This window comes from Plectropomus leopardus, chromosome 19 (assembly GCF_008729295.1).
Source record: "Plectropomus leopardus isolate mb chromosome 19, YSFRI_Pleo_2.0, whole genome shotgun sequence".
Lineage (NCBI taxonomy): Eukaryota > Metazoa > Chordata > Actinopteri > Perciformes > Serranidae > Plectropomus > Plectropomus leopardus.
In genome coordinates, this window is record NC_056481.1 from 24,924,288 (window position 1) to 24,951,516 (window position 27,229).

At 40.7% G+C, this 27,229-nt stretch overlaps 1 protein-coding gene across 1 annotated transcript in view; it reads right to left on the reverse strand.

Annotated features, from left to right (window-relative positions):
- The window catches only part of LOC121958945 (protein shisa-6), a 90,378-nt gene that overhangs the window by 52,726 nt on the left and 10,423 nt on the right, over positions 1-27,229 (reverse strand). The window contains exon 3 of the mRNA XM_042508130.1: positions 20,637-20,738. Within this exon, the coding sequence (XP_042364064.1) occupies positions 20,637-20,738 (102 nt within the window). The remainder of the gene's footprint in view (positions 1-20,636; positions 20,739-27,229) is intronic.

The window sequence follows — 27,229 nt, forward strand, 5'->3', positions numbered from 1 at the left end:
TTAAGCTACAGGGTGAGACGAGCCGCCATATGACTCTCCCCCCGCCAAGGGAATGAAGACAGGCATGAATTTTATTACCTCTCCTGAGATGGACTGCAAAAGAGTTCTGAGCTGTTTAGACTGAACCTGATGCAATATTGATGGTGCTGGTCAGGCTGGCACAGACAATGCACTGAGTAGACGGATCAATGCCACATCAAGGGAATAGAGGCAGTTTAGTGAAGGGAGCACAATTGGACTGGAGGCGTAACTTCTTTGTGGGGTTTGGAATGGATAGAAACTATACACGCTAGGCCACAACATAAAGCCTCAGTGGACTGTGTATTATCAGGAGAGCTAAAACAGCCTCTGCAATGACACTGAGCAGACATGATTGATAAGGCTTCTTTACATCCCCTATGAGTCCGGCTGTTTGTGTGGACAACCGTGTTTTGCAGCATCGCGACATCTCCCATCAGTGTCATGTTTCTGCTGTCTGCGTGCACACTTCAATCAGCTGACTGTTATAATTAAAAGACCGAGAAAGCAAACATGGGCTCGGGTGGCAGAGTGTTGTAGCATGGATACAGGGGCGGTTTTTACACTAACACCTCGGGTGCTTCGCTGTCAGCCTTTCGCGGTTCATTGCCCGCGCCTGCAGGAGTCAATTCTCTCTGCAGGGTCTTTTTGTGCTTTTTCACTATCAGCTAACTTGGAGAAAACACTGGGCTGGAAATTGCCTGGGTATAAGACACATTAGTACATTAGTCTTTTATTTTAACTTTCTACCTAACTGGGGTTATTTAATTTCATGGAGGACTTAAGTGCCCTTAAGTGTTTGGAGCCATGTGGTGTCTCAGCACCAGCTGAAAGGATTTGGTTTAATTCTTCCATTTGATTGGTAAACTGTTGACAGTGGATGTGATTCTGATGCAATCTTGCAGCTAAAATACATTGTATTAAAGAAAAGTAAGAAAATATGTAAAAAAAAAAAATAAAAAAAAAAAAAAAAGAAAGGTATTAGAGCCACTGCTGCATACTACATAGTTGTCAGCCTCTAAAAAGAGGGTAAAGCCATTTGTAGACATATGAGATTCCCTAAAAAGTTGCTGCATGTTTATACTTTATATGATAACCTCTCTGCACTTTTGTGTTTAAAAATGCAGGACAAAATGTAAAAAGATGAATGTATAAAGAGAATTGGATAGAGTGTTGGAGGCAAAGCCCTTTTATTCTTATGAAAGTTGCTCAGTGGCGTATGACTCCAAAAAGTTTGACTATGCGGGTATAAAATAACCCCAATCTTCTGCATTCTTTGGCCCATGGAGCAAATTCACTTGAGACTACAGCCCGGCCCGCTTAGAAGCCCATTAAGCATAGACCACCACTGTAAAAGAGATGACTGCAAATTTGTTGACAGGACATCTCAAACTGCAAACAAAGTGAATTATGACTTTTTCTATTATGAATTTTCCATCCATGAAGGTTCTATATTTGTTAAACTTTCCTCAAGCTGAGAAAAACCATTAAAAAATTGATGATTTCATCACAATGTGAAGTCTATGAGCCAAGTGGGAACCTTTTTTTGGCATATGCACCAGGTAAGCAGTTCCACTGGACTGAATAGGTGCCATATGCTTCCCCTGGCCAGGAGGCTAATTTTGGTTTAGCTGGAACCTACTAACTTAAATGGCATAAACTGATTCAACGGTGCAAGACTTTTCATGTCATCAGACCAAATGGATTTTTCCAAATCAAATTATTTTGTGGTGGTTGTGAAGCTCAGAAAAAATGTATTAACTAATTTACAAACGTCTCTTTCACAATGTAAGTAAATGGGACAGAGTCTTTTTGGGCCCCATGGCACCACCTGGCAGACCTGGAAGGTGGAGCTCCATGGTTTGGACACTATGTCAAATAGGGATGCACGAAAATATCAGCATGTCATCAGTACCAGGAGATACTGGCTTTAAAATGAAATATGAGACAAAGTGAAAAGGTTAAAAACATCAACTCTACGCTGAATTATATTTTTTATTTTGCAGAAAGAATAAATATTACATACATTGAAAAGTACTGTATTTCATGTCTCAATCTGCTGGTGGACCATCATGATAAGAGTATGCACAATATGATGTTAATTCCACTACAGAGGAGACCTGATGATCGCTAAAATTAGGTGGAAATAACAATGGGTATGTTGATATCGGTATCAGTCATCAGCCAAATTAGTTGTTTTTAAATCAGAATATCAGATATTGGCAAAAAATCCAACATCGTGCAACCCTAGTGTCAAACTGGCTTTAAAGCCTGGCACTGTTCCTAAGAGGATGATGTGATGTGATGACAGATGCCAAAACTGACAGAAGGTGGTCCTGTGATGTCAACTCTGATTCAAAAATAAAAAAAGAAAATAGTCATGTTTAGAGAATCAACATCAGCCACCCAGCCGATTAAGCTGCTGGGTTAGTTAAATAAAAATCTAATTTCAGTGTCAGCCTACAGGGATAATTACTATATACAATTTAAATGCAATTAAATTTCAATACCTACATCATCAGTGGCAGCAAAAAATAACACAAATGTAGGGGGTTGCTGTCACTAAAAAAAAAAAAAAAAAATGGAAAGATACATTTCTTATTTTTGGTAATTATAAATTTGAGCAAACAATTAAACGAGCCAAAACTAAAGATATATTGATTTCTTAGCAAAAATAACTTAATTTCATTGCAACTTCAGTATAAAAATGTTTTTGGTTTTTTTTATAGCTGCATCCACACACTGACCATGACATTGCACTCCCAGTCTAGAGCTTCTGAAACATCCTTGTCTTGCCTCCCCTACTGTCAGCATTCCTGGGGGGTTTGGAGTGGTGTGCAAAAATAAAGCAGACCAGCCAGCAGACAATATCTCCAAAGGAAAATGGAGCGAGAGACTGAAAGCATCGACACACTGAATATCTTCTCTTTTACGCCAGCATATGGATGTTTCAATTCTGCCATATGTGCCTGAGGGGAATTCTCCCTTGAGCTTGCTCTTCCTCTTTCTTCTGCTCCTCCTCGGGGATCTCTGGCCCCCTCCACCACCGCTCCTGTCATCCCAGGCATGCTAGCTGGGAGCCTTTTCTCCACTGCATCCTCCCCTGGCTTCTGTCACCAACCGCTGTCTGAGTGTCTCAGCTGAGTCCCTAACTCCCTGCGGCTCCCGCTAGCTCTGCAGTGCACTGTGCCAAATGTGAGGTAATTAAGACACAGAAAACTCCTCCACTCAGTTGGGAAGAGGATTGAAAAGCTCATATCTGTCAGAAGCGGCAGCATGCTGCTCATTTCGGCTGATGTGAAAGCGCTTCAAGGGTGTGCCAATTACTATGTGCATATACTATAGGCAGCGGCATGTGACTCGCATGGCAGGAATGTGCAATAGTCTGGGGACAAGAAAAAGTTTGTTTGCATCTTGATTATGTTCCGCCTTTCCCACAAAGCTCTGAACCACCAGTGCACTACATACAGGTGTTCACCTTTTTATCAAACATCAGACAGCAGCCGATCATGATGTGTATATTATATTCTATCTAAGACATAAGCCGTCATGTTGTCCATGTCTGATAAGATTAAGGTTTTTCCCTGACAAACAGTTACATATAATGGTTTGTAAAACCTGCAATGAAATTGAAAAATTCAATTTCCATTTAAATGCCTCATGCGTCCCAGAGACATCCCGAACAGGGAATAGATGGGGTGGGTCACTCTGATTTATGTGCCTGCTAAACCCTTAATAGAATTTCTTAAGCGTAGGTATCAGTGTCACATGATGAGCTAAACACTACTGCACAGGCTTTACTACCCATATAAAATCTAGAAAGAAAGGCTGAAAATAAAAGATATTCAGTAAATCAGAAGATCTTTTTCAGCATCAGTATAAAAATGTTCTTAATGTTATTACCATTACCTGCAAATACTCACAAAGGAAATAATATTATTTATAAAGACCATACCAGTGTGTTTGTACAATTTTATCATTCTAACTACAAATTATATACAAGAGTTCCCACACATTTTCATGGTAAGAATTCATCCATGACTTTTCCCCAAAAGATTTTTTTTCTTGCCCCAGTTTCCTGATGTTTTTGGACATATCAAACTCTATTCAAACCTAATTTCAGCTAGCTGGCATACATGGAGAGAGAGACCAATTGCAGGGAGAAAATGGTTGGAAATGGTAAACAAAAGACATATATGCTATGTAACATTGACAGCTACAGAAATTAATTTGCCGTTACATTACATTACATGAAAGGTTAACCACAGAAAATTACTGTAAAAATGTAATTATGCAGAACAAAAATTCCACAACTTTTCCAAAACTTGAAAAATGGTGAAGCATATATAAATATATCATTTGTAGCACATGGGCTATAATGTGTGAAACTACTGGTATGGTCCTTTAACGTCTATTCATAGCTAAAATGATGTAAACAACACCTCTGCTAGCAATATGACCAGAGTTACGTCATGCATAGACTTGTTCCGGTTGATTCATAATGAAGCAGTGTGAGTGACTCCCCCTCCTGTGTTTTCACACCTGTATCATATTCCCTCCATGACTCACCCAGCGTGGGGTTAACAGGCTGGCTCAATATATGTGAGAACGCCTCCCATCATCTGACACACTCCCTTCCCCAGCCCCTAATGGCCCCTGGGGAAACTTCATTATTTATCGCTATTGAAGGAGCCTTTCAATTATAATACCTCAGCCCCCTCTGTCTATTACCCCTAGGCGTGTAGATTGAATACCTGTAGCCTCTATCAGCAATAATTCCGGCGCCTTGCCATGTGGAAAGTTCACAGAACCTGCACCGGGCACCTGCACAATGTGGAGGCAATTTGGCTCTTTGGTCGGAGAGGGCCAGAACGCTGTGGCGTAATGTGCGGCGGGGGATGGAGTCAGTGACAGCTGAGAGAGATGTAGACAAGAAGACATGGCTCCAAATTTCTCTCTTCAACTCCACTCGTAGAGTAGATTTATCAGCCCAACAGAGCTCCTCACAGCATGTCAAGTCTCTCACGTCTCGTGTGATTTTTCAAATTGGAGCCTAATGCCAAGCCTGACAAGGTGTTGATCCCTCATCCCTCCAGCTTGCGTGTTGCATGAACAACAGTGTGAAGTGCATGCTGAGGAAAACACCACCTGCTTTATGAAGAGGCAGCGAGACTCGGCTTGTTGTTAAATATACTGCAGAGATAATAAAAAGGTACGTTTAAAGGGTTTGGTTGTCCCAGTTCAGTGGATTGGATTATTACTGCGCAATTTTACTGAGAGCAAAACGCAAAAGGTGTCCCATAATGGTTTATCATCTGTGGATGCGAAATTAGCGAATTGCTTTAGGTGCTCAGTAAAACAATTGCCCACTGTAAATTGATAATGATTACTGATTATCACAACAACAGGAGACATTTATCAGCCTCTACAGCACCAGGGCTGCTAAACATGGCTGTTGGTCTTCGCATTTGCTGCAAGGTGTCTATCTTTTCGCATGTAAATATGTGGATCTGTATTATTCACATTATGAAGAAAAGAGCTGCTCCCCACAAAATAAAGTACTAGGGTTCAGACTAGTGTCTTGTTTAGGGTGTACAGGGGATGTACAATCTGTGTACGATAATCAGGTAAGCACAAATCATGCAATGAAAACATAAATTCAAGGGGGGATAGCCTATTGCCCCCAATGTTTCTGTGGGTAAAAGGTGGATTACTGCATGCAATATTTCTTTGGGTGGAAGGACAACTATTCTGCGCAATATCTCTGCGAGTGGAGGACGGACTATTGTGCACAATGTTTCTGTGGGTGGAAGGTGAACTAGTGCACACAATGTTTCTGCAAGTGGAGAGTGTACTCTTGTGCCCCAAGTTCTTCCTTGTGGAAGGACTATTGAGTGCAATGTGTGTGGGTGAAAAGTGGACTTTTGAGTGCAATTTTTCTATGAGTGGAAGGTGGACTATTGGGCCAATGTTTTTGCAAGTGGAAAGTGGAATATTGCACGCAGTGGTACTGTAATTTAGTGATAACTTACCTGGAATACTACTTATACTACCCGCCTGCTACACCCACAATATCTTCTAGTAAGCTGTTCAGGACCCGAAGGTGGACAAAACCGGCTATCAATTAGGGAAACTAGGGAGGATCAGGACAAAAGCCTGATGTGGCAGCTTGATTTCTTTAAACCCCGTGCAACTAATATGTCATAATGAAGCTTAAAAGCTGTAGTTTTTATCTGTGGTCTGTGTAAATTTCCTCCATTTTAATACACCAAGTTGAAATAGAAGTAAACCTTTCACAGCAACACTGGAATGAATAATTATTTATGTATGTTTTTCAACTGAAGAACCTATTGTGAATACTTGTTATTTTTTACAATGGAAGACAGAATCTTTCGATTCATAGAATTGTTTTTTTCAGTTTCTGACTGATCAGTGTCCATTGCCAGTGAATATTTGGTGAGGAAAAAACATATTTGCCCGATTTAATGAAACTTTCTACATAAACCACACACACGTCAGGTCTCCTATATGAACACAAATACAGAGAGATAATTTTGTTGGTTGAACAGATACAAATAATAATGTGTCTGTACATCTCTGGTGGTCAGGGCACTTACTGGTAATGGTTTAGGTCAGGGCAGCTGTAGATAGATTTAACTAAAGCATTTTAAATATGCATGTCTTAATAGAAAAGGGAAAAAAACAACATGTCGCCCCAACAGACTCACAAAACTCCAAACATTTGACAAGAACTGATCAAAAAACAAGACAGACTGACAGAGCAAATTAACACCAAACCCAAAACACAGGCTCCCCTTTGCCTTTTCAATTTTTCATTTGCTGGAAATAGATTTCGAGATGGATTCCAATCCAGAGCTGATAAATTTTAATTTGATCCCTCCCATGCATCATTATTTGCACAATGCAACTGGCAGTCGTAGCATCCTGTGCTCTGAATAGCAAGTCTGCATTCAAATTCTGCACAGAATACAAAATTTTCCCAGCTCCTATACAACAAAAGGCAATCATTCCATTTGTTTTCCCACACAATGGCCTCTGGATAATAGTAATACGGGAGGTGGGGGTGGATGGAGGGAAAAGCGACCAAGTTATCTGCCTTTCCCAGTCTTCGTCTCTGCCTCTTCGTTATGAATAATAGATTACAGATGAGAGCGGGAGTTTGCCTTGCAGGGAGGTGGATATAAAGCTTCTTGAGGTCAGCGCGGCAAAGCCAACATCAGTCTTTTACCAGACCTTTCTAAAACACTTGGAGAAGTATCCTCACAACGCCCGTGACATGACTATTTATAACGTCTGTTTGATTACTCAAAGCAACTCTGTGAAGGACAGGGCTGCTCAATACACAATGTCAGGCTTTTCAATATGATAAAACAGCTTAAGCCAGCTATTTTTGGTGCTTCTCTTGCTAAAAATTTGGTAGTGCTCTGCTGCTGTGCACTTAACACATTTTATCCCTCCTATTCGGGGCTAAGCCGCCTCTGTGCTTGTTATGTTGGGATTCTCAGCTGGTGGCGAGCAACCGTGGCTGATTACCAGTTTGAGGTATTCGGAGAAAACAAAAAAACATTCAAATAACTGCAAGTGTGTAATTTAATAAATGTAGCCTGGACTGAGAAGCATCTTAAAATAGGGGAGGGTTGTGAGGAAAAAAGCTGTTTGATTCAAAGGCTCGACACTTTCCTTTTAGCAGTGGATTAACAGCTCTCAGATCTGCGCCCATGTCTCTAATCAGAGAGGGTGTTCACTGCTCACGTACGGTCATAAAAAATCAATTAAAACTAAACATTGGATTCAATTCCCCTTGCGTACGCTGTGAAGCAGAAGAAGACGAACGGAGGGGGGAAAGCCCCAGTGTGGAGAAGCTTGGAATTCAAAGACTGGGACCAGACCCAAAACACAATTCAACTGCTCATGCCAGCCTCCTTTCATCTGCTAACGCGTCCACGAGGGAGGCAAAAATGATCCACAAGGATGGATATTTGGGGCAAAGTTCACAAGTTCGTTTTATTTCCGAGTGGGCTGTGGCGTTTTAAGTCATCTTATCAGTTTAGGGTGGACGCTGCAGGAGTGGATATGAAGGTGGGGGAGGCAGGGGGCAAAGGAGGTGTGGATTTAAAATTGTTAAATGTTCTTTTCATTGGGGAATCGCTCCTAGGGGAAGAGTCGGAGGACAGAAACTTTGATTTCCACATGCTGTTTTCTCACTTTAAAGGATGATAAATGCACCCTTGTAAAAGGAGTGAGCATACTTTAATTCAACTCCAAAGAAAAGTTTAACAACTGGAGGAGGGTTTGATATATTACACAGTTTCATTAAACATATATAAAACTCCTGAGCTTGGTAAATAAACTGAAGCAGCGGTAGTGATCCACAGATATGATGCTTCAGCACATGGCGGATTCCAGATTCATCAGGCGTGCGGACTCCACTCCGCTTTATTTGTGTACAGGACCCCGTTGATCAAAGATGATGAATAACGAATCTAAAGGAGGGGAAATTAGCATGAAAAAGTCCTTGCATTCCAACTGATGCATAAAATATCTGCACTTACTTTAATGAGTGGCGATAAAAGTTGTCGTGCTGCGCAGTGGGCAGCATCTTGATTGATGCTGCGCATTAAGAATACGCTACCGTGCCTGAGCAAACATCACAGCAGCCTTGTCAGCCCATTGTCCCCGGCTACCTGCCTGCGAGGACTCTCTATCTCTTCTCCTGCCATTTTACCTGCCAAACTCCTCCTCGCAAAATCCTCTTTCTTGTTTAGCTCGCTCACTTTTTAACCACTCAGATATTCTGCCTGCGCTACATTCCTTGCATATTCCCTTCTCCCGACTCTCTCCAAGATAAAAGCCTTCTTCTCTTCCCTCCAGCATACCTTGCTGCCAGACAAATAGCTCCACTTGTTTCAAAGTGGCCACAACAGAAGGACAATGATAAGAGAGCTGTCTCCCAACTGTCATTTCCTCTGTCTGCCCCCACATCTCACATCACTGTAATTGACTGCAGTGTATCTGGAGGTGCTATTGTTCCTCAGGAAACCCGAGAGTCTTGTCAGGAATTGTAGGGTGGCTTGTCATTCACTGACCTCAACATATTTGAGTTTTGGTGGTATTTTGGAAAATGCTACAAGGTGTTTGTGGCATGTGTGAATTCCTCAATACCCAGAGATGGTCATTAAAGGACACCGAGGATTGCTCCTGACTTCTGTGAATGAGGGTGAAGAAATTGCAGTTAAAGGAATAGTTCACCCTTAAAGCAAAACATATTTTTCCTCTTACCTGTAGTGCTATTTTTCAATCTAGATAGTTTTGGTGTGAGTTGATGAGTCAGCCGTAAAATGCCTTCTCTCCAATAGAATGGAACTGAATGGCACTCGGCTTGTGGTGCTCAAAGCGCCAAAAAATTTTTTTAAACAGCATGTCTTCGGTTACTGTGAGCAGTTCCACGTAGGACCTATTTTCATCTCCACTATTTTCATTTTATTTTTCTCTTTTGTGATTTTGAGTGGGAAACAGCCATTGTTTTAACAGCCAACAGTCAGAGGTCATAGGCCCCATTACTCTGAAAAATGGAGGGCCGCCATAGTCTTATTTGTCCTGCCATAGTCTCAATGAAAGGAGCTTGACTGTTAATTAGGAGCGGTATTATAATATATACATGCTGGGTTATTTAAGGCACAGAGATGAGCAGCAGAACATCAGGCACATTAAAAGTGAAACTAAACCGTTCACTCTCCTGGGCCTAAAACTCACTTTCACTTACAAAAATCTGCAAATATCCTCTCTCATCCATTGATTTGATCTGCTGTGAATGTATCAGTAGATCAGTTATCCACCTCAGGAGTGACATTGCTCCAAAGTCCCATTTTCAACACCATTTCTGCTGTTAGACAACCTAATTGCCAGAAAGAGAGACTGCATTGCACATTTCTGTAAACTAAAGATGCATTAACTTTGTCAACAACACTTTTATGAATGTGTGGTTAGGTTTAAGTACACAATACAACTGGTTACTAGAAAAGCAGGGACAGGTCAGTGAAATAAAACCCAGGTGTAATGGCTCATACATGCTGGGAATCGCTGCAAGGGGTTAGTAAAAACACCTGGCATCAGTGGCTCAAAAGCCCCTGAGAAACGCTGTGAAGGGCTGGTAAAAACATTTGAGATCAGAGGCTCAAATGCCACTGGGAAATGCAGCAAAGGGTCATAAAACACACCCTGGATTGGTGGCTCAGATGCTGCTGGGCAATGCTTTGAAGGGTGAGTAAAAACTAGGGATGTACAATATTGGATTTTTTGCCGATATCAGATATGCTGATATATAATAACTCATTTGGCAGATAACCAACATTGATAGGCTATATCCACTTTTTTCCTCAACTAATTTTAGTAATAATCAGGTCTCTTCTGTAGTGGAACTGATGTCATATTATGTATACTCTTATTGTGATGGCCTACCAGATGATGGAGACATAATGTATAGTGCCTTTCAATGTATGTAATATTTATTCATTGTGCAAAATAAGAGAAACACTTCAACTTTGATGTTTTGGACATGTTCATTTTGTCATATAAAAAATAAATAAATAAATAAAAATAGCTGTCATATCAGCAGAAATCAACATGTTGGCCAATTCGGATATTTCATTTTAAAGCCAATTTCTGTTAAGCCTATTATTGTTTATCCCTTGTAGAAACACTTGGGATTGGTAGCTGCTGGAAAACTGAAAATATCTGCAAGGAGTGTGTATTTTGAGAGAAATTGAATTTCAGTGCGATGGTTGTTTGTTTTTGGGATGACGAGCTGTCAGAGAAATGGGCTTTTGAACAATTTTCAGACTAATGGGGCTTTGGAACTTTGGCCCATAGCAACAATGGCAAGGCAACAATTTGAGCACCATAAGCTGAGTGCCATCTCGTTCCATTATATTGGAGCGAAGACAGACATCTCTACCAGATATCTCCAACACTCAGTAACTCACACCAAAACAACCTAGATCAATGACAGCACTACAGATAAGAGGAAAAATATTTTTTTTTTCTGTTGGGGTGAACTGTCCCTTTAAATGTCAGCAAGTCATTCTTTACTAACAAATTTCTTTTCCACACCTCTCTACTCCCTCTGCAGCTCAAAGTGAATAATAAAACAAATAAAACAGGCACGTCACTTTTACTTTACCCACCAACACCCTGCTAACCTCTAACTGAGCACAGTATGTTTACCAGTAAAAATACAAAAACTCCTCCTTTCTGCTTTTACATACAGTAGCACAATTTCTCACCTCTGTCCTCATCCCAGCATCACCTGCATAATAAGTAGAAGAAGCTCCAGCTACAGGGCAAAGGACAGAGATGTCCAGCCATCCTTCCGCATTGTGTGCAAGAGAAATCAGTCTTGATCTCTCCTTCCGCTAATGAGTGCCACAGCCCCGGCCCTGCACTCTCCAGGACCTTATTAACACTTTCTTATTGGTTATTCCGCAGAGTGCTTAGCCAGCAGGTCAGCCGTGCCACCTCCCCTGAACCTGACCATCAATTTGTATGAGCAAGAACGCTTGTGCCCGATAGGAGCTTGCTGTCAATCAAAAACAGCCAATGAGCGAAAAGTGAGCAGCCCAGACGGATTTTCAGCCGCTAAAACTGATTTGGGGGCACAGATTGCTCCCTGAAGTGGGACCTGGTTTCAAAGTGTTTGAAGAGGAAGTCGAGGGAGGGAAGAGAAATCTTTGGTAGGAGAGCAAACGGTGATGTCGATACAGATTTCATTCTCAACTTCTCACTTCTTACAAGCTCAGGCAAACACTAACATCTTGTAAGATCATTATTAGGGGTCCACAGATAATTGGCCTGGCCAGTTATTGGGGACGATTATTTGTCATTTTGCAGATTATCTGTATCGCCGTTTTATTTTAATGATCGCAAATAAAATTAATTAATTAAAACATGAAAAGGAAGTCTCACAGAGGAACTTTTACTTCGTAAAACATCAGGGAGCTATTTTTATTTATTCATTTTTTATTCAAATTTTTGCTTGACTTACAAAAAAAGTTGCAGGGATCTTGCTGTATATGATGTTGAATGTTTCAGTTTTGATTAAACATTTGCTTGTGGCATTTAAACAAAGTTTTGCGTTGGAGTTTGCTATATTTCAAATTCTAAATAACAACAAAGATTAATTTTTTTATTGTAAATACATATCAGTTCCAAATAACAGTTATCTGTCTCATTAACTACCAATAATCGTATTGGCCCTGCAAAACCAATATCGGTCGACCTTAATAATTAGTTTTCAGTAAGATTATATGGGAGACTTTTGAGAGACTTCTTTGATGTGTAAGGGGGTCAACTTTTTTACTAAATTAGGGTTTTACATACAAAGCAATGCCCCTTTTTATTGAAAACAATCAAATGTAATGATACATTTTCATTTGCAAATTGTCATTACGAGAGAAAGAAAGAAAGAAAGTGGATGAGGTTTTAATCTCTATGGATAAAACTGAACAAGTAAAGCTGCCATCACTGTCGGGGTACTTCACTTGCGAATAAAAGGACTTGAGATTTTAACTGCTTTTACTGGAAAATGTGTGTGGGGAGTCTGTAGAACCCTTGAGAGAATGTAATCATAGAAATGCCATTGAGATGAAGGTTATAATGCACTTTTCAACAAAATCATCCGGTTTTAATAGATGGCTGGCAGTCTTTTTTACATGTTTGTGCTGTTCTTAACTCCTCCAACAGCAACTTGAAAAAAAAAAATGAAAAAGACGACCAAATCTGCAAGCCTCTGCTCCATTAAAAAAACAACAACAAACAAACATTGTGTATACATATACCAGTCAAAATGCCGCTTTTATTGGTATGTTTTATATTAAATTATGTTTTTGTATGATTAAAACGCAAGAACATGGGGCGTCGGGTGGCTCAGTGGACAAAGCAGGCGCCCCATAAATAAAGGCAATGTCCTTGCTGCAGCGGCCACAGGTTCGATTCCAGCTCGCCCTTTGCTGCATGTCATCCCCTCTCTCTCCCCCTTTTACACTTTCAATCTTCTGTTCTGTCTAATAAAGGCAAAAATGCAAAAAAAAAAGTTTTTAAAAAAACAAACAAAAAAAAAACCGCAAGAATGTTGCATTGCACATATATAATCAAGCGAGCAAGTACTGTTTTACATACAGACTGTGAAGATCAGAAATGTTTGCGTAATACGCAGAGTTGCACACTTTTGACTCAACAAATTCCACAATCAACTAGAGTATAGTGCTACAATCAACCCCAACATCCCTCCGTTCACTGTCAGTCTACATGTATTGACTTTAATGTTTGACATTAGGTTGATGAGAGGTGAGAGTGAACTAAAAGTGGCTAAGGCAGGGTACTGATATACTTAATTATTGGTAAATGATCCTTTTTATCCGTCAGCAGCAGTTTTAGTCACAGCGTGGAAAATTGATAAATTAAGCTGGTCAGAGCTAATCAGATCGATGGATGACAGGAGTGGTAGAGTGCAAGAACAAGGCTTTGCACGTCTCAATGAAGCCGTTACGATCTGACACACCACCGCACAGGGCCTGGCAAAATGCACAAGCCACCACTGAGTCAGCATACTGAACTGAAGGTGTGTGAGTGGTTGTTACACTCTTTGATTTGCTGCAAAATGTTTTTGCATCAGATTTTTCTCTGGTTTGATGATACATCGAAGCTATTCAGTGGTCACCCTATGAATCAGTTCCTGTCTGGGCTTGTTTTTCCTTGTGTACCTTAAACAACACCAAAGGTTTTTTTTTCACGGGCGGATGTTTTCATCTTCTGCCTCATCAGCCTGGAGTGTTGATTACACGGGCTGGGAAATGATGATACTGCCTGTGGGTTTGTTGTTCCACGGCATGTGATTCATTCGGAGGAACAGGAGATGACTGTTTCACAATCAGAGGGAAGTACTGAGATGTAGAGAGGGGCTTTTTATACCCTGTCATCAAGTTCTTCACAAAAAGGTAAACAAAAAGGACAAATTAGAGGCAAACAGCTGTTAGTACAACAGCAGAACCCTCTGATTGCTGTTTGCTTTGTTAGATCCCTTTTTTTTCCACAAGTCCTTTCCCTTGATAGTCCCTGCGGCCTCTTCGCAATGCGCTGTCGTACTGTGCGGCTTGCTACATAAGGAGCACACCAATTAGTGGCTCTTGCACTTGTTAATGTGCTGAAATTGCACAGTAAATAAAAGTTCTGTGATAACATCCCCCACTAATTCTGCTACTACATCACCATATCCGCCATTCCAGACACATCATATTTATAAAAACAATAATTGTCTGCCATGAAAACCAATTTGACTTCCTCCATGGGGCAGAATTAAAAGTTGGGCTTAGCAAGGTAATGAAGCATGGCGCACGCTAAGTCAAGGATGGAGGCTTTGTCTGAAGTAATCACTTTGCCGGATGCTGTGGCTTGGCCGCGTTTCATATCAACAAGACTGACATATGGAAAAATAATTAAAATGGACGCATTCAACCAATAACAGCTGGTGTGCTGCATTTTTAATACACTATCAAATTTGCATGCCGGCTGTCAATCCACTCTCAGGCCACATATTCCAATCAATCAAGGTGTTAGAGTTGTAATCCAGCCACACCACTGGCAAGCGAGCTCAATCCCAACCACACACACGCTGAGCTTTTCTCTCTTTAAACACGCTCCGGCACACAGAAATATGTACGACAGTGATTTACAGTGCAGAGTTTTGCTCTGTGACAGTGAGAGAATATAAAAGTGCCCCGCACTTCTTCTGTGACAAGAACAATTAATATAAACCGAGCGATTGGGCTTCAGTCTGCGTAGGCTACAAGCGATGATGTGGTGTCGCGTTGCATCACCGCTGCCAGCAAACAAGGGAAAGCAAAGTTGCTCCGGCTCCCTCTTATCTATCTTCTGAGATTATGTTCCCAGAGAACTTTTTATACAATCACTGGCGACTCTGAAGCTTCAAACTGAGTTCTGCAGTTTTTACACCCAAGGCAGTGTAACAGTGCAGTCCCATCTGACAGCAGCACACAAACACACAACAGATCAGTGAGCATCCTCATTAGTTTGGCTCAGTTTGACAGAAGCCTCAACCTTGCTGCCTCCTAATTTTGGACAAGAGGACAACAGAATACACAGGAGCAAAGGAATGTGTGAGGCGGTGCATCGATCTGGACAGATGGCTGAGGGGACAGGGGCAAGGTAAGCAGCTGTGCATGCTAAATAAAGTTTAACTTTACGAAAAATACTGTCACTCAGGGAAAACACTAGGCTGGAGTTCAAAAATGTTGAGGGATTTAAAAAAAAAAAACATAACTAACAAACAAAAGTAACCCTGTGTTCTTTGTGCCATTAAATCTTGCCCAAAAGTAAAAAAAAAAAGAAAACATTTACTCCAAATTCCCCAAACCACCTCTGCAGCCAGTATTTCTGGATGTTCATCACTGTTTCAACAAACCTGGGAGTTTGAACGAAGGGAGAACATGCAGGGAACAGATGGCAACCCACCCTCACACTACACCTGACTCTATAAAGTCGCAGAAGGTTTCAGAAAGAGTCATGGAGAAATGAAATGTTCCAACACAAAAAGCTCGTCTGCTGGTTTGTCAACAAAATGTCACATTGCTCCGCTCCATCTGAGCTGACGTGAACGCTCTGTAAGCTGGTGTGAAGTGGACTACATTATAAAATACCCATGTGCATGTGAATGAAACGGAGAAAAGGCCTCTCATATCTCTCTCTCTTACATGCTCCTCGATCTCCTCCCATAAAATGTAGCACAATGTGATGATTCATTCAGCATCCTACAACAGCACAGACCGCTGATATACAGCCACTACTGATGCTGACTGGAAGAGATGCATTTTAAACAAGCATGTGTGAAATCGATGTTTCCACATGCCGTGTTGAATATTTACAATAAGACATTAATGTGTGAATTTACTAGACATAAATGTGCTTCTACTGTATCTATAAGCCACAGATATGTTATATTTGTATGTTTCATATGATTACGTGTACATGAGTGACGTTGTTTTTATCAGGAGCAGGACATGATAGAGGATGGCTTGACATCAAGACGAGATGACTGCCGAGCAGACAGCAGCAGACCAACAGCAGGGGTTTTTGGGACGTTACCAGCCGTATTTGTAGAGACCAAACCAGGTATTTTAAACCAAAACATGATGTTTTACTAACTCTAACAAAATAGTTTTTGTGTCTAAATCTAACCATATGTGAACCACAGCACTGTGACAACATATAGTTGAAAACTGAAACTTAAAGAAAGTTTCAACATAGACACTATATGCAGGTTGTGAGACACAATCACAACATTTATTCTGATAATTGGGTTGCTTGCCTATATTTAAATTTCCCACATGTGAAATAGTTTTTTTTTTTAACAAGATAAACAACATCCTTAGGCAAGCAGTTTTCAAATTCCTGATTCCTAACTGTTAGGAAAACATCATGTTTTGGCTTATAATACCCCCGTTTGTTGTTACAAACACAGTTGTACATGTCCCAAACTCTTGTTAAAACTACCCACTTTTGACGCTGCAAACAAAGCTGAAAATGTCCAACCTCCCACTGAAAAAATACCTGCTTTAGTTGCTACAGATGTGGCTGTACATGTCCCCAACTCTTATTAAAATAATACAGATTTGGTCACTACAAATGCAATTGGACATGTCCCATTCCCTTTTTAAAAAATATCCATTTTTGTAACTACAAACACAACTGGAAATGTACCAACTGGTTGTTTAAAAATGCCAACTTTTGTTGCTACAAAGCAGCTGGAAATGTCCTGGCCTCTCATTAAAAAAACACCCACTTTTATAAAACCGCTATAAAAACAGCTGGAAATTTCATAAACTGTTATTAAAAATGCCCACTTTTGATGCTGCCGACAAGGCTAGAAATACCCCAATCTCATTTTTTTTTTTTTTCTTTAAAACTGCTTTTGTAAAAATGGCTAGAAATGTTCCAACCCCTCATTGAAAAAAAAACATGCTTTTGTCAGTACAAACATGACTGGAATGATCCTGACGTCCAGTTAAAAAATACCCACTTTTGTTGCTACAAATGCAACTGGACATGTCCTGACCTCTCCTTAAAAAGAAAAGTTTTATTCGCTACAAAGACAATTGAAAATGTCCCAAACTGTTACAAAAAATGTCTGCTTTTGATGCTGCAAACAAGGCTGTAAATTTCTCGATCTTTTGCTAAATAATACCACTTTTGTTTTTTTGCTACAAACACAGCTGAAAAACTCTTGAGCCCATGTTAAAAAACACCTTATTTTGTCACTACAAACACAGCTGTATATGTCGAACCTCTCATGAAAAATTCTTCCTTTTGACACCACAAACACAGCTGGCAATGTCACATACTGTTGTTAAAAATGCCCGCTTTTAACGCTACAAGCAAGGCTGGAAATGTCCTGACCTCTCGTTAAAAAAACGTTTTTCTCACTACAAAAAACGCTGGAAATGTCCGCTCATAAAAACATAAAACAACAATTTGTTTTTGTCACTACAAACACAACTGGACATATCCCAGTCTCTCATTCTGAAAATACTCCCTTTTGTCTCTAAAAAATGATGGAAATGTCTGTTAAAATTACTACTAATTAGGACAATGATCTGCTGCTGTCAGCTGCTTAGCAGTCATCTCACCTAAGTGACTCGCCCATCCACCATCAACAAACTCAGCTGTGATACATGTGATCTGAAATGTGTAACATACAAACATAACACATCTGTGGTTTTCAGCAACACACAATGCCCACATTTTATTCTGGCAACTGAGCTTGAGATAATTTAAGTCAGCTATGGGGTACAACAATTTTTATAAGGCATTTCGACAACACTGCTCCATTAATGATACATTTCCTAAAGCTGCATACATTAAAAGCTTTTTTTAAAACTTTTCCAGTATAAACACACATAGTTAGAGTTAGTATGCAGTATGAAATTAGGACAAAGACGAAAACCTCATCTCTGTGTACCCTGGATATGGCCACAATAAGTTCATAACCCTTTTAAAAGGTTGCTGAAAGGCATTTGGGGAAATGTAGGACACCACTAACTAAAGTACAATTAAAGAGGGTAAGCTGAGGGGAAGGTTAGTACACCAAAAAGATACATTACAGAATAACTCTTGGACTGCAATGTGAGAGGCTGGGTTTTAGTTTCCCACCCTGGCGCTCGTGGCAGATCTCATTTAGAGTTCAGCACAGGGTTGTTTTGTACTTCGCAACACAGATGCGAAGCATCCAGCTGCTCTGACGCTCAGCAACACTCTCTGACCTCACCTGTCCTCCCCAAGGGCTGCACTGCAACACACACACACACGACTCGCCATATAATTAACAACCAAACACACTTTCTGCCTGTATAATTAAGCACCGTCAGAGACACCACGCTTACGAAAGCCAGAGGACTACATCATGACTCCTAAACCTTGTTCCGTCAGTGTAGCAAAAGCAAAAAAAACAACTGAAGAAGACAACATCTGTTTCCAACTTGGTGTGGAAACTGAATTTTTCCACTGACCGACCAGTGAATATTTGTTCACATTCTTTTTTTTCCCCCAGCATTGATACTCTCTGCCAGAGCAAATCAAGCTGTGCAAACCTCTTCAAAAATAATGAAGCTCGGTATGATTTAAATTCAACCGCACTGTTTACTTGCTGTTAACCTTAACATGACTCCATCTCAGCACTGTGAGTTCACATCGGCCCACAGTTTCACCGCGCTGGACACTGAAATCCATCTGCAGATTTTGGATAAATTCGCTGCCAGGATCAAGTGATGTATTTGTAAATCATTAAACCAGGAGCATAAAAGGCTTTGTGTGATCAAAAACACTGAATACACTGTAGGTAAGAGCAATTGATATCCTTCAATCAGTCAAGAAGAGAAGTGCTGTATTATGGAGCTAAAGCCATTCTGCTTTTTGTGCATATGAGTGCTTGTACAGAGACTATGAGAGAGCGGGGGAGGCTTGGTTAAACTGTTAGTTTCCCTCCACCACCCTGAAGTGATTGTACGCTCGTGAAATGCGAAAGATAATACCAAGCAGCAACAATACCCGAACCAAACTTCAGTCCAGGGTTTCATTGATTTTCGAATTCAATCCACAGTAATACCTGCCTCTGGGCACGAACGAACAGAGACGTTGGAAAGAAGAATACTGTTAAGGAAGTGCACATGCTTCACATACTTTTTTTTTGTGAGAAATCTTAGCGTCAGCAGACCCTTCCAAGATCTCAATCTGTCACGATTCATTTGTTTTCGCAGCAGAGGAATCAAAGGCTACCCGCTGCAAGAAAACACAGATTTCACTGCACAGATGCTGAACGCTAAACCATACCCCATGCTGTTGTTGTGACAAGTATATAGCAAGAGAAGCCGGAGTGATGCTGTTATGATCTTTGTACAGAGGAGAAAATCTATTTAAAAGAATCCAGGATTCATAAGACGTAATCATTTTTTCCTCATTTCTCATCTGGGCTAGAGATGCAGGGGGTGGAGGGGTGCGGTGGACTTCAGAGCAAATCAGAAGAGGGTTTTTTTCTGGCTGCATATGAATACCATTGTGAAATAGACCCCCTCTGGGGAGGAAAACAAAGGAAGCAAAAAGCAAGGAGAAAAACAGCTAATTTCATGTAAACATAAATACGATGGTTCCCCATTAAAAAAAAAAAAAAAAGAAGTGGAGAGACGCTTCCAGGCCCCTGCAGTTCTTTGTGCACTCAGAAACAAAGCTGTGATACTTTGCAAAAGTCGAACTCTGCTGGTGGAGAAGCCTGCCGAGCAAAATCTAAAATCTGAGCTGGTATTTATTACAGCACCAACAGGTCATCAGCTGCTGTGATTGGGATGATGAACAGGAGATCAGCAAAGAGGAAGTGGGGGAATACGGATGTAGCGGTGCAACCACATCAAATTTAAATCATGTAGACTTTTACTAAAGGGATTCAGCCGGCGTGAAACATTACAAGCACTCTCGGTCTGGCACAAACACATTCAATTAAACATTCGAAAGCAGTATCAGGTAAAGGAGTTCGCCTTGCAACCCCCGCGAGGTGACACACACACACACACACACACACACACACAGGGTCTGATTTGTGGAGCCCAAATGGATGGGAATAAATCACAGGAGCTCGGCCAACATGGCTGCATACTAATCAGTGTATTACCCATGGGAAAACTCTGCCCCCCGACTAATGCTGCATGTCTGTGTGTGTGTGTGTGTGTGTGAGTACGGAGTCACCTTCTCCACCCCGCCGTCGCCCATCAGCAGCAGTAAGTGTGTGTTGGCCTGTATTTAATTGCGAAATGCAGAGGCAGGAGTTCATGTGAATTGCTTGGGAGGGAAATTGAATCTGGAAACATTTCACCTCCGCCAGTGTCTTGTTGTTGATCACAAGTATACCAAGTGGAACATTACGCAGGTCGCTTTAGCATTCAGGGAGGATACGGCACAGTGTTCATAGATAAGAAGAGTTAATTCAATCTCGTGTGAGAGGACAGAGAAAAAAAGACAGGAAGAAAGAAAAGGTACTTTACCTTTCTGATGGCCTCGACCCAGCGTCACGAAGCCAGAGGAGATGAAGTTGTGAAGGTCAGCGCCTCCACTGCTGCGGACGCTCTCCTTCCCATAGTGGAGACCTGATCAAATACATACACACACAGATACAATTAGTCAAGTAGACATTAATACAGCGTCAGTATTCGGATCACTTATAATTGGTAAACTAGCAGTGGCTAAAACAGTGGTTCCTGAGATGGGGATCGGGACCTGCCCGTGGTGGTGCAAGACACATCTGAGGGCTCACAAGAAGAGAAAAAACATGTATGTACATGTAAAGACAAAATTAAACAGTTAAACATTTGACTTTTTATGTCATGAGTTACTTGATAGTTTAACCTTGTCATCTCACACCAAGCACAGATTTCTTTAAAGATGGTAACATGGCAACATTTATAAATTGCACTACACTCATTGTGCATAATTGTCATGCAGAAAATTTGCATGCACATGATTCCAGCACCACATTTTCACATTATACTGGTGATTAACAGCACTGACTGAAGTAAATTAGGAACAAAAAAATACTATCGGGTTGACCCATAGAAGGTGCAACCAATGGCAATGTTCTGTGTAGTAATACTCAGACCAGAGATCAAAGATATGGTCAACCAGGCACCTAAATCAATTACAATGCAACTCAACTACCAACAGTTCTGTGTGCAGAACGCCCCAGCCAGTTTAAGTCTGCTTGCGGCGAAAGAGTAAATCAACTTCCAACCGCATTATCTAGATGTGTTAGTCTGACTTCAAGAAATTCAATTTCGAGTCTGACTAATATATTTACATGTATTTGATCAGCCATGACAATCAGTCTCAGAAATAGCTGATCCTGTGTGGATCAGATTTAAATGTAATTGCTGCAAGATGGTTAATGTCACAAACAGCAACAGACAGTAATGACTACTGTTTTGCTGCTTTCTCCTGCTCCTCGGAAATATCACTGTATACTGTATATTACTGTACTTACGAGTTCCTCCAATGTCATAGTTAAGAGTGGGAAATTGGAAAAATCCTGATGATACCCAAGTTGGCGAGTTGTGACTTTTGCGTGATGTTTCCAGGCAGCAGAAATAGCAGAAAGCTTGCAAAATTTCCAAAAAATGACTGTCAAAAAATGTATACATTTCGTTATTTTGTTCCTAGTAGCTATCATTTACTTTTAGTGTTTGCACATTTTAGTATATACATCTATTAGCTGTAGGAAGCAAGCAGACTTAACTATAAAGCATGTCAGGCGAGTATACTAACATTGATCACAATGTTATTTTATAACACCAGTTGCTGTGCTAAACTTACTGACAGACTGCAGGACACCACACAAGTCTGTATCAATCACTCATAAGGAGGCTCTCCCAGCATAGTAAAGCTAATGCTAACCGTGTCACGTAGGTGAATGACAGATGCTAAAACACTTAGCTTCTTAGTCCGGAAGGTGTAGCTCAATAAACAAATACAGGCGTGTCTGCCTTTTTGTCTACTCTCGTCTGTTTGTTACCCGAATAGTTACGGTAACTAACAGACCACTTGGGTAACTTAATTGACAACAGGCTAAAAAGTTTTACATAAAAATGCTAATGCTAACCGATTTATCTAAGTGCATGGAATATGCTAGAACGATTAGCGCCTTATTCGGGTCTAGTTAAATAAAAACACAGATTTGGGTGGTCTTACCTGGTGTCTACTTAGTCTAGTTAGTTTCCTTACCAGTTAGTTTCCGTTTGATAGATTCGGTAGTTTATTCCGTGTTAGCAAAACGTTTTAGCGCAAGTGCTTATCAGAAAGGTAAAGTCACTCTGACAGTCACAGAAAGACAGCTGTCAATCAAACATGATGTGACCACGCCCCCACATGCTAAGGACTTGTGGAGCCAAATGAGCTGGTTTGAAGTAGGTTTTTCAATTGAATTAAACAGTTATTTTCACTCAGATTTTTGTGAATATTTAATTTTATTTAATATTTTATTTAATTTAATTTTAAGACACTCAGATTTGATATCATACCCGCAACTTTATTTTTTCAGGTCAAATTTTTAGTGAATTTGAAGAAAAGTGACAAAAATACTTGTGTACGCTGTCAGTTTTAATTCTTAGAAAGACAGAAAATCAAAAAAATTGCAAATCAGAATCTGCCAAGAGGATTGCACATCAGTGCATTTCAGTAAGACTTACATGTCACATGACATACATTACCTGACAAAGTTGCTCTTTGCCTAAACCTCAAGTAGTTTTGGTCATTGGACAAGGACATTGTGCATGTAACGAGCAGAAATTGACATGAGCGTCCAAAACTAATGCTAGAGGGTTACTTAAAGCATCATAGACATACATCACCTATCATGTGCGTTAAGTTACTTAAGTTAACCAAACATGGTTATTGTAGCCCAAACTGTGTTTTTTCTAAAAGAAAGTTTAATTTGAAAAGATCCTCTTCATGTAACAAGCAGGAACTGACACGTCGTCCCTGAGCATCCAAAACAGATGCTACAGCATCAGAGTTTTAACCAGCCAGTTCTCAATCCTAAACTGCCAAATCACTGCTTGGTCCGTGATTATGGCATCACGCATCAATGCCAAAAGTCATGTAGCACGTAATATGTAGACGTGAACAGCACTGACCAAGCAGCGATATTTGTCAAGTTGGGATGAGAATGTGGTGGTTTGACACATTAGGAGTACTGACCGTGGTACTATATTTGCAAAAGTGAGAACATTTTGTATTTCTCCTTTAAGATATATTTATTTTACTTTCCTCAGACAAAGCAAAGCATCAAATCTAAACTATTTGTCAAAATAGCTGCTGATTATTTTTCTGTGAACAGACCGGCCAATTCTTCAACCAATCATCTCAGCTGTAACCACAAGAATTCAACTTCAGGAGATGACAAGCAAAAGCTTGAGAACACTAAGCTTATATAGAGTCCACCAGAGCCCCTGTTAAAGATAAGAAAATTGTGTGTGGGCTTTTTTTCCTTCATGTTCTCAGTGGCCCCAGTTGTGTCTTTTTCTTGGTGTCAAATGGAGAACTTCCCTGTGGTGTCTTTCCCTCAAGCACAGATAAGAGGGGAAATGGTGGAAAAGTGAACCGTGCCAGCAAACACAGCGCAACCAAGCAATATGTTTCAACCACCCACGTACCAATGCACTTTGAACTCAATCACACTTCTCCCTGCGCCTCTGTCATGGCTGCAGATAGACTATCTGCTGGGGTTATTTTCCCATTCCATCACACTCGTGAGTCTGTGTCTGACACACCAACACACGCTATTGTTGTCTTCCTTTGTCACCTTTGTCATTGGTAGGCCACTCCACGACCCACTGCGACAACCCTCGAATCGGAGAGACCCTTCAAAAGCAATCCCCTCCTTTCTCCTGCTCCCATTCCCAGCTCATTAAGGTGAGGTAGCATGAAGAGCCTGCAGGGGGAAGGCTACGCATTATGAATTTATCGTCCTTGATACAAAGAAAATCGTGACATTCACCTCAACGACGTGCCATGGAAATGAACAGGCGCCGCTGAGGATTCATATGGTAATACTTTTTTAATCAGACTTCTTCACTGGACACCTACACCTCTGAATTACCTCGGAGAGTGGGGAAAAATGTGAATAATACGATAATTATATCATGAACCGGCCGGATGTGGTACTGTGCGGCTGGCATCGGGGAGGTTACCCGACTCCAAGGTCGATTAAGCTTTAACACAGCCGGGCAGGGGTAATTTACATGCCATACTGATTTTATAGCATTATCAGATGCCGATCTGCTGGAGTGGACGCGGAGCTGTGTACATCATCTCGATAAAGTCGCTCAGCTGGAGCTCGCCGTTGCATATCCTCATATCTTTATCATCCTCTCTCGGTCTGAGATGCGCGCTCTTTAAATGCCATCTTGGCAAATACATGCCCCCTTTTCTTTTAACCCTGCCCCTGAACTCTCATGAAACTAATGGTGCAGTGCAGCAAGTCCTGATTCACACCAGACCATAATTAACAGGCGCTGCTGCTGGAAAGAGATGCTGATGGATCCCTGCCTCCACACCTGAACCCCCCCCCCCACTCACACGTACACATGTACACCCATGGGGGGCAAAAGGTCCAGCTGTATAATAAGGGGCAATAATGAGATCTAGGGCAGGAGACAATTAGGCGGGGTCTCTCAGATGCTGAGGTTTAACACAGGTGCACTCAGGAGGAAGCTTCTATTAAACATGTTGATGCAGTCAGCATAGGAATGTTGTTTTTAACATGTGGGGGATGATTATGTGGCCAATGGGGAGCTGGCGAGGTCACAGCGGAGATGTTATACCTGCACGCTTTAACGATTAATTGGAGGGCGGTTGGAGGCAGAGGAGGGAGGTGTTTTATGTGTGTGTGCGGGGCGGGAGCGCTCGCTGAATGTGATTATAAAAGTGCCTTTTGGCGAATAATTAGAGTAATTAAATCACTGTTTTGTTATTTAGGCAGAACTTTTGCTCTCAGAGAGCGCACACACTGTAAAATCTGACAAGTTGCTTTTACTTGAAAAAATCCAGGAAACCAAATTGCCTTGAAAAATTTCAGTAAATATAACTATTAATCTTAATATATGTAAACCTTATATCTAATTCCTAAGTTAGCTTAAAATTTAGTTCTATTCACTCAATTTTGTGAAGTTGTTGCAACTAAAAAAGTGACAGGTTTAACCCTAAGAAAACCTGAGCAAAGGCAATGTGGAACTTAACAAGATATGCCCCCCCCCCAAAAAAAAAGTAAAACGACAAAATAAGTGCTGAAAAATGAATGTATTAAAATATATAGTAATTTTTGTGACATTATTTATTTAATTCTATTTTTTAAGATATTTTTGGGGCTTTTTCATTGCCTTATTTCATAGGACAGATATAGCGTGAAAAGGGGAGAGAGAGAAGGGATGACATGCAGCAAAGGGCCGAAGCTGGACTCTAACCCGCGGCTGCTGCGGCGAGGACACAGCCTCTGTACATGGGACACCTGCTCTGCCCGGGCACTTTGTGACAATTTTAAATATAGTGTTATTAATTGTAATAGTTTTCTGAGCATTTTTCCCTTTTATATTTTTTTGGGGGTGTGGGGTGGTGGGTTCTAGTAATCCTCCCTTTTTTAAATTCAGTTTTAGCTAATTTTCTTGTCACTTTTAACTAATTTCTTGCAATTTTTGGGTCATTTCTTGCCAAATTGGTCATTGCCTTTTTCCTCATGCTTCTGAAAGAAATCAAACAAACCAATACAGGTTTCAAAGGCTCAAACAGCTCGTGAAAGGCGTCTAACAACTGCACAAGGAAACTGATGTTGATCCAGGTTTCAAAGGGTTCATGAAATCAATCTTTATTAATTTTAGCTTGGTTTAACTAAACCAAGTATACTGTGCGATATATATCTGCATGCTGGTTGCAAACCAGTAAATCATATTTGCATTTTTAAAACACGTTAACAAAACAGAACTCGTAGATCTCCTAATTCATCACTGGCAACATCCTCTTTTACTGAAGTCGCTGACATTATACATTATAAAAAAACAATGTAATTTCACTTTATGGGTTTTTTTGGGGAGGAGTTTTTCCCTCACGCTAAGACTAAGACTAAGGACAGAGGGATGTTGTATGCTGTAAAGCCCTCTGAGGCCAATTGTGATATGTGATAATGGGCTTTATAAACAAAATTGACTTGACTTGTCATTTATAGGTTGCAACAACTTAATAAAATCAAGTGAATACAGCTAAATTTCAAGTAAACACATTTAAACGCAAATTAAGATTTATAGTTATCTTTACTTTCCTTTTTCAAGGCAATCTGTTTCCAAGATTATTTTAAGGAAGATTAACTCGTCAGATTTTACAGTGCGCACTCGTATACACTCACACACACACACACACACACACGGCCACACACCCAAATTGTGCTTTAAAAATATCTGAAGGTCATGTCAAAGCTGCTAAAAAGCTGGAAATGTTATTCTATCATCACGACCTCTAATTGTCCACAGCAGCTGACCTTTAAGCATGGGAGGCTGCTCATCTCAAACTAAATGAAGCGACTGCTCAAATCCCTCCAGTACTGTATAGGAGCCCAGACACTTATAGATGCTGGCTGAAGGCTTTTCAACCTCTGAACGAGCATACACTCCAACGTTCTGATTCCTCTGGTGCGGTAAACACAGCGCCCCATAACTCATAATCCAATTTGCCTATTCTTTTTTTTTGTTGCTAGAACTGCTATATAAGGAGTAATTGTTTTTTCTTTGGTTTCTGTTGAGTAAACTGACACGGGGGGGGGGGTAGCTCCTCTCTGCACTACCTGAAAACTATATTTCATCATTCTGCGCATTAAGAACACGTCAGAGAGGAAACCAAGCAACAAAAAAGGGAGGAAAAAAAGGCAAATCTTTGCCTGTGGTGCGCGCTAAATAAATCAACTTCATCTGAGGAGAGCTGTGGGCCAAACTGCATTACTCAGAGAAGCGGTTATTGTTTACTTTAACCAAAGGCGAACTCCTGTAAAGGTATCTACTCCTCCCTTTCAAGGTCTGCTCCTTGTTGTGGCCGTGGGGCGCTC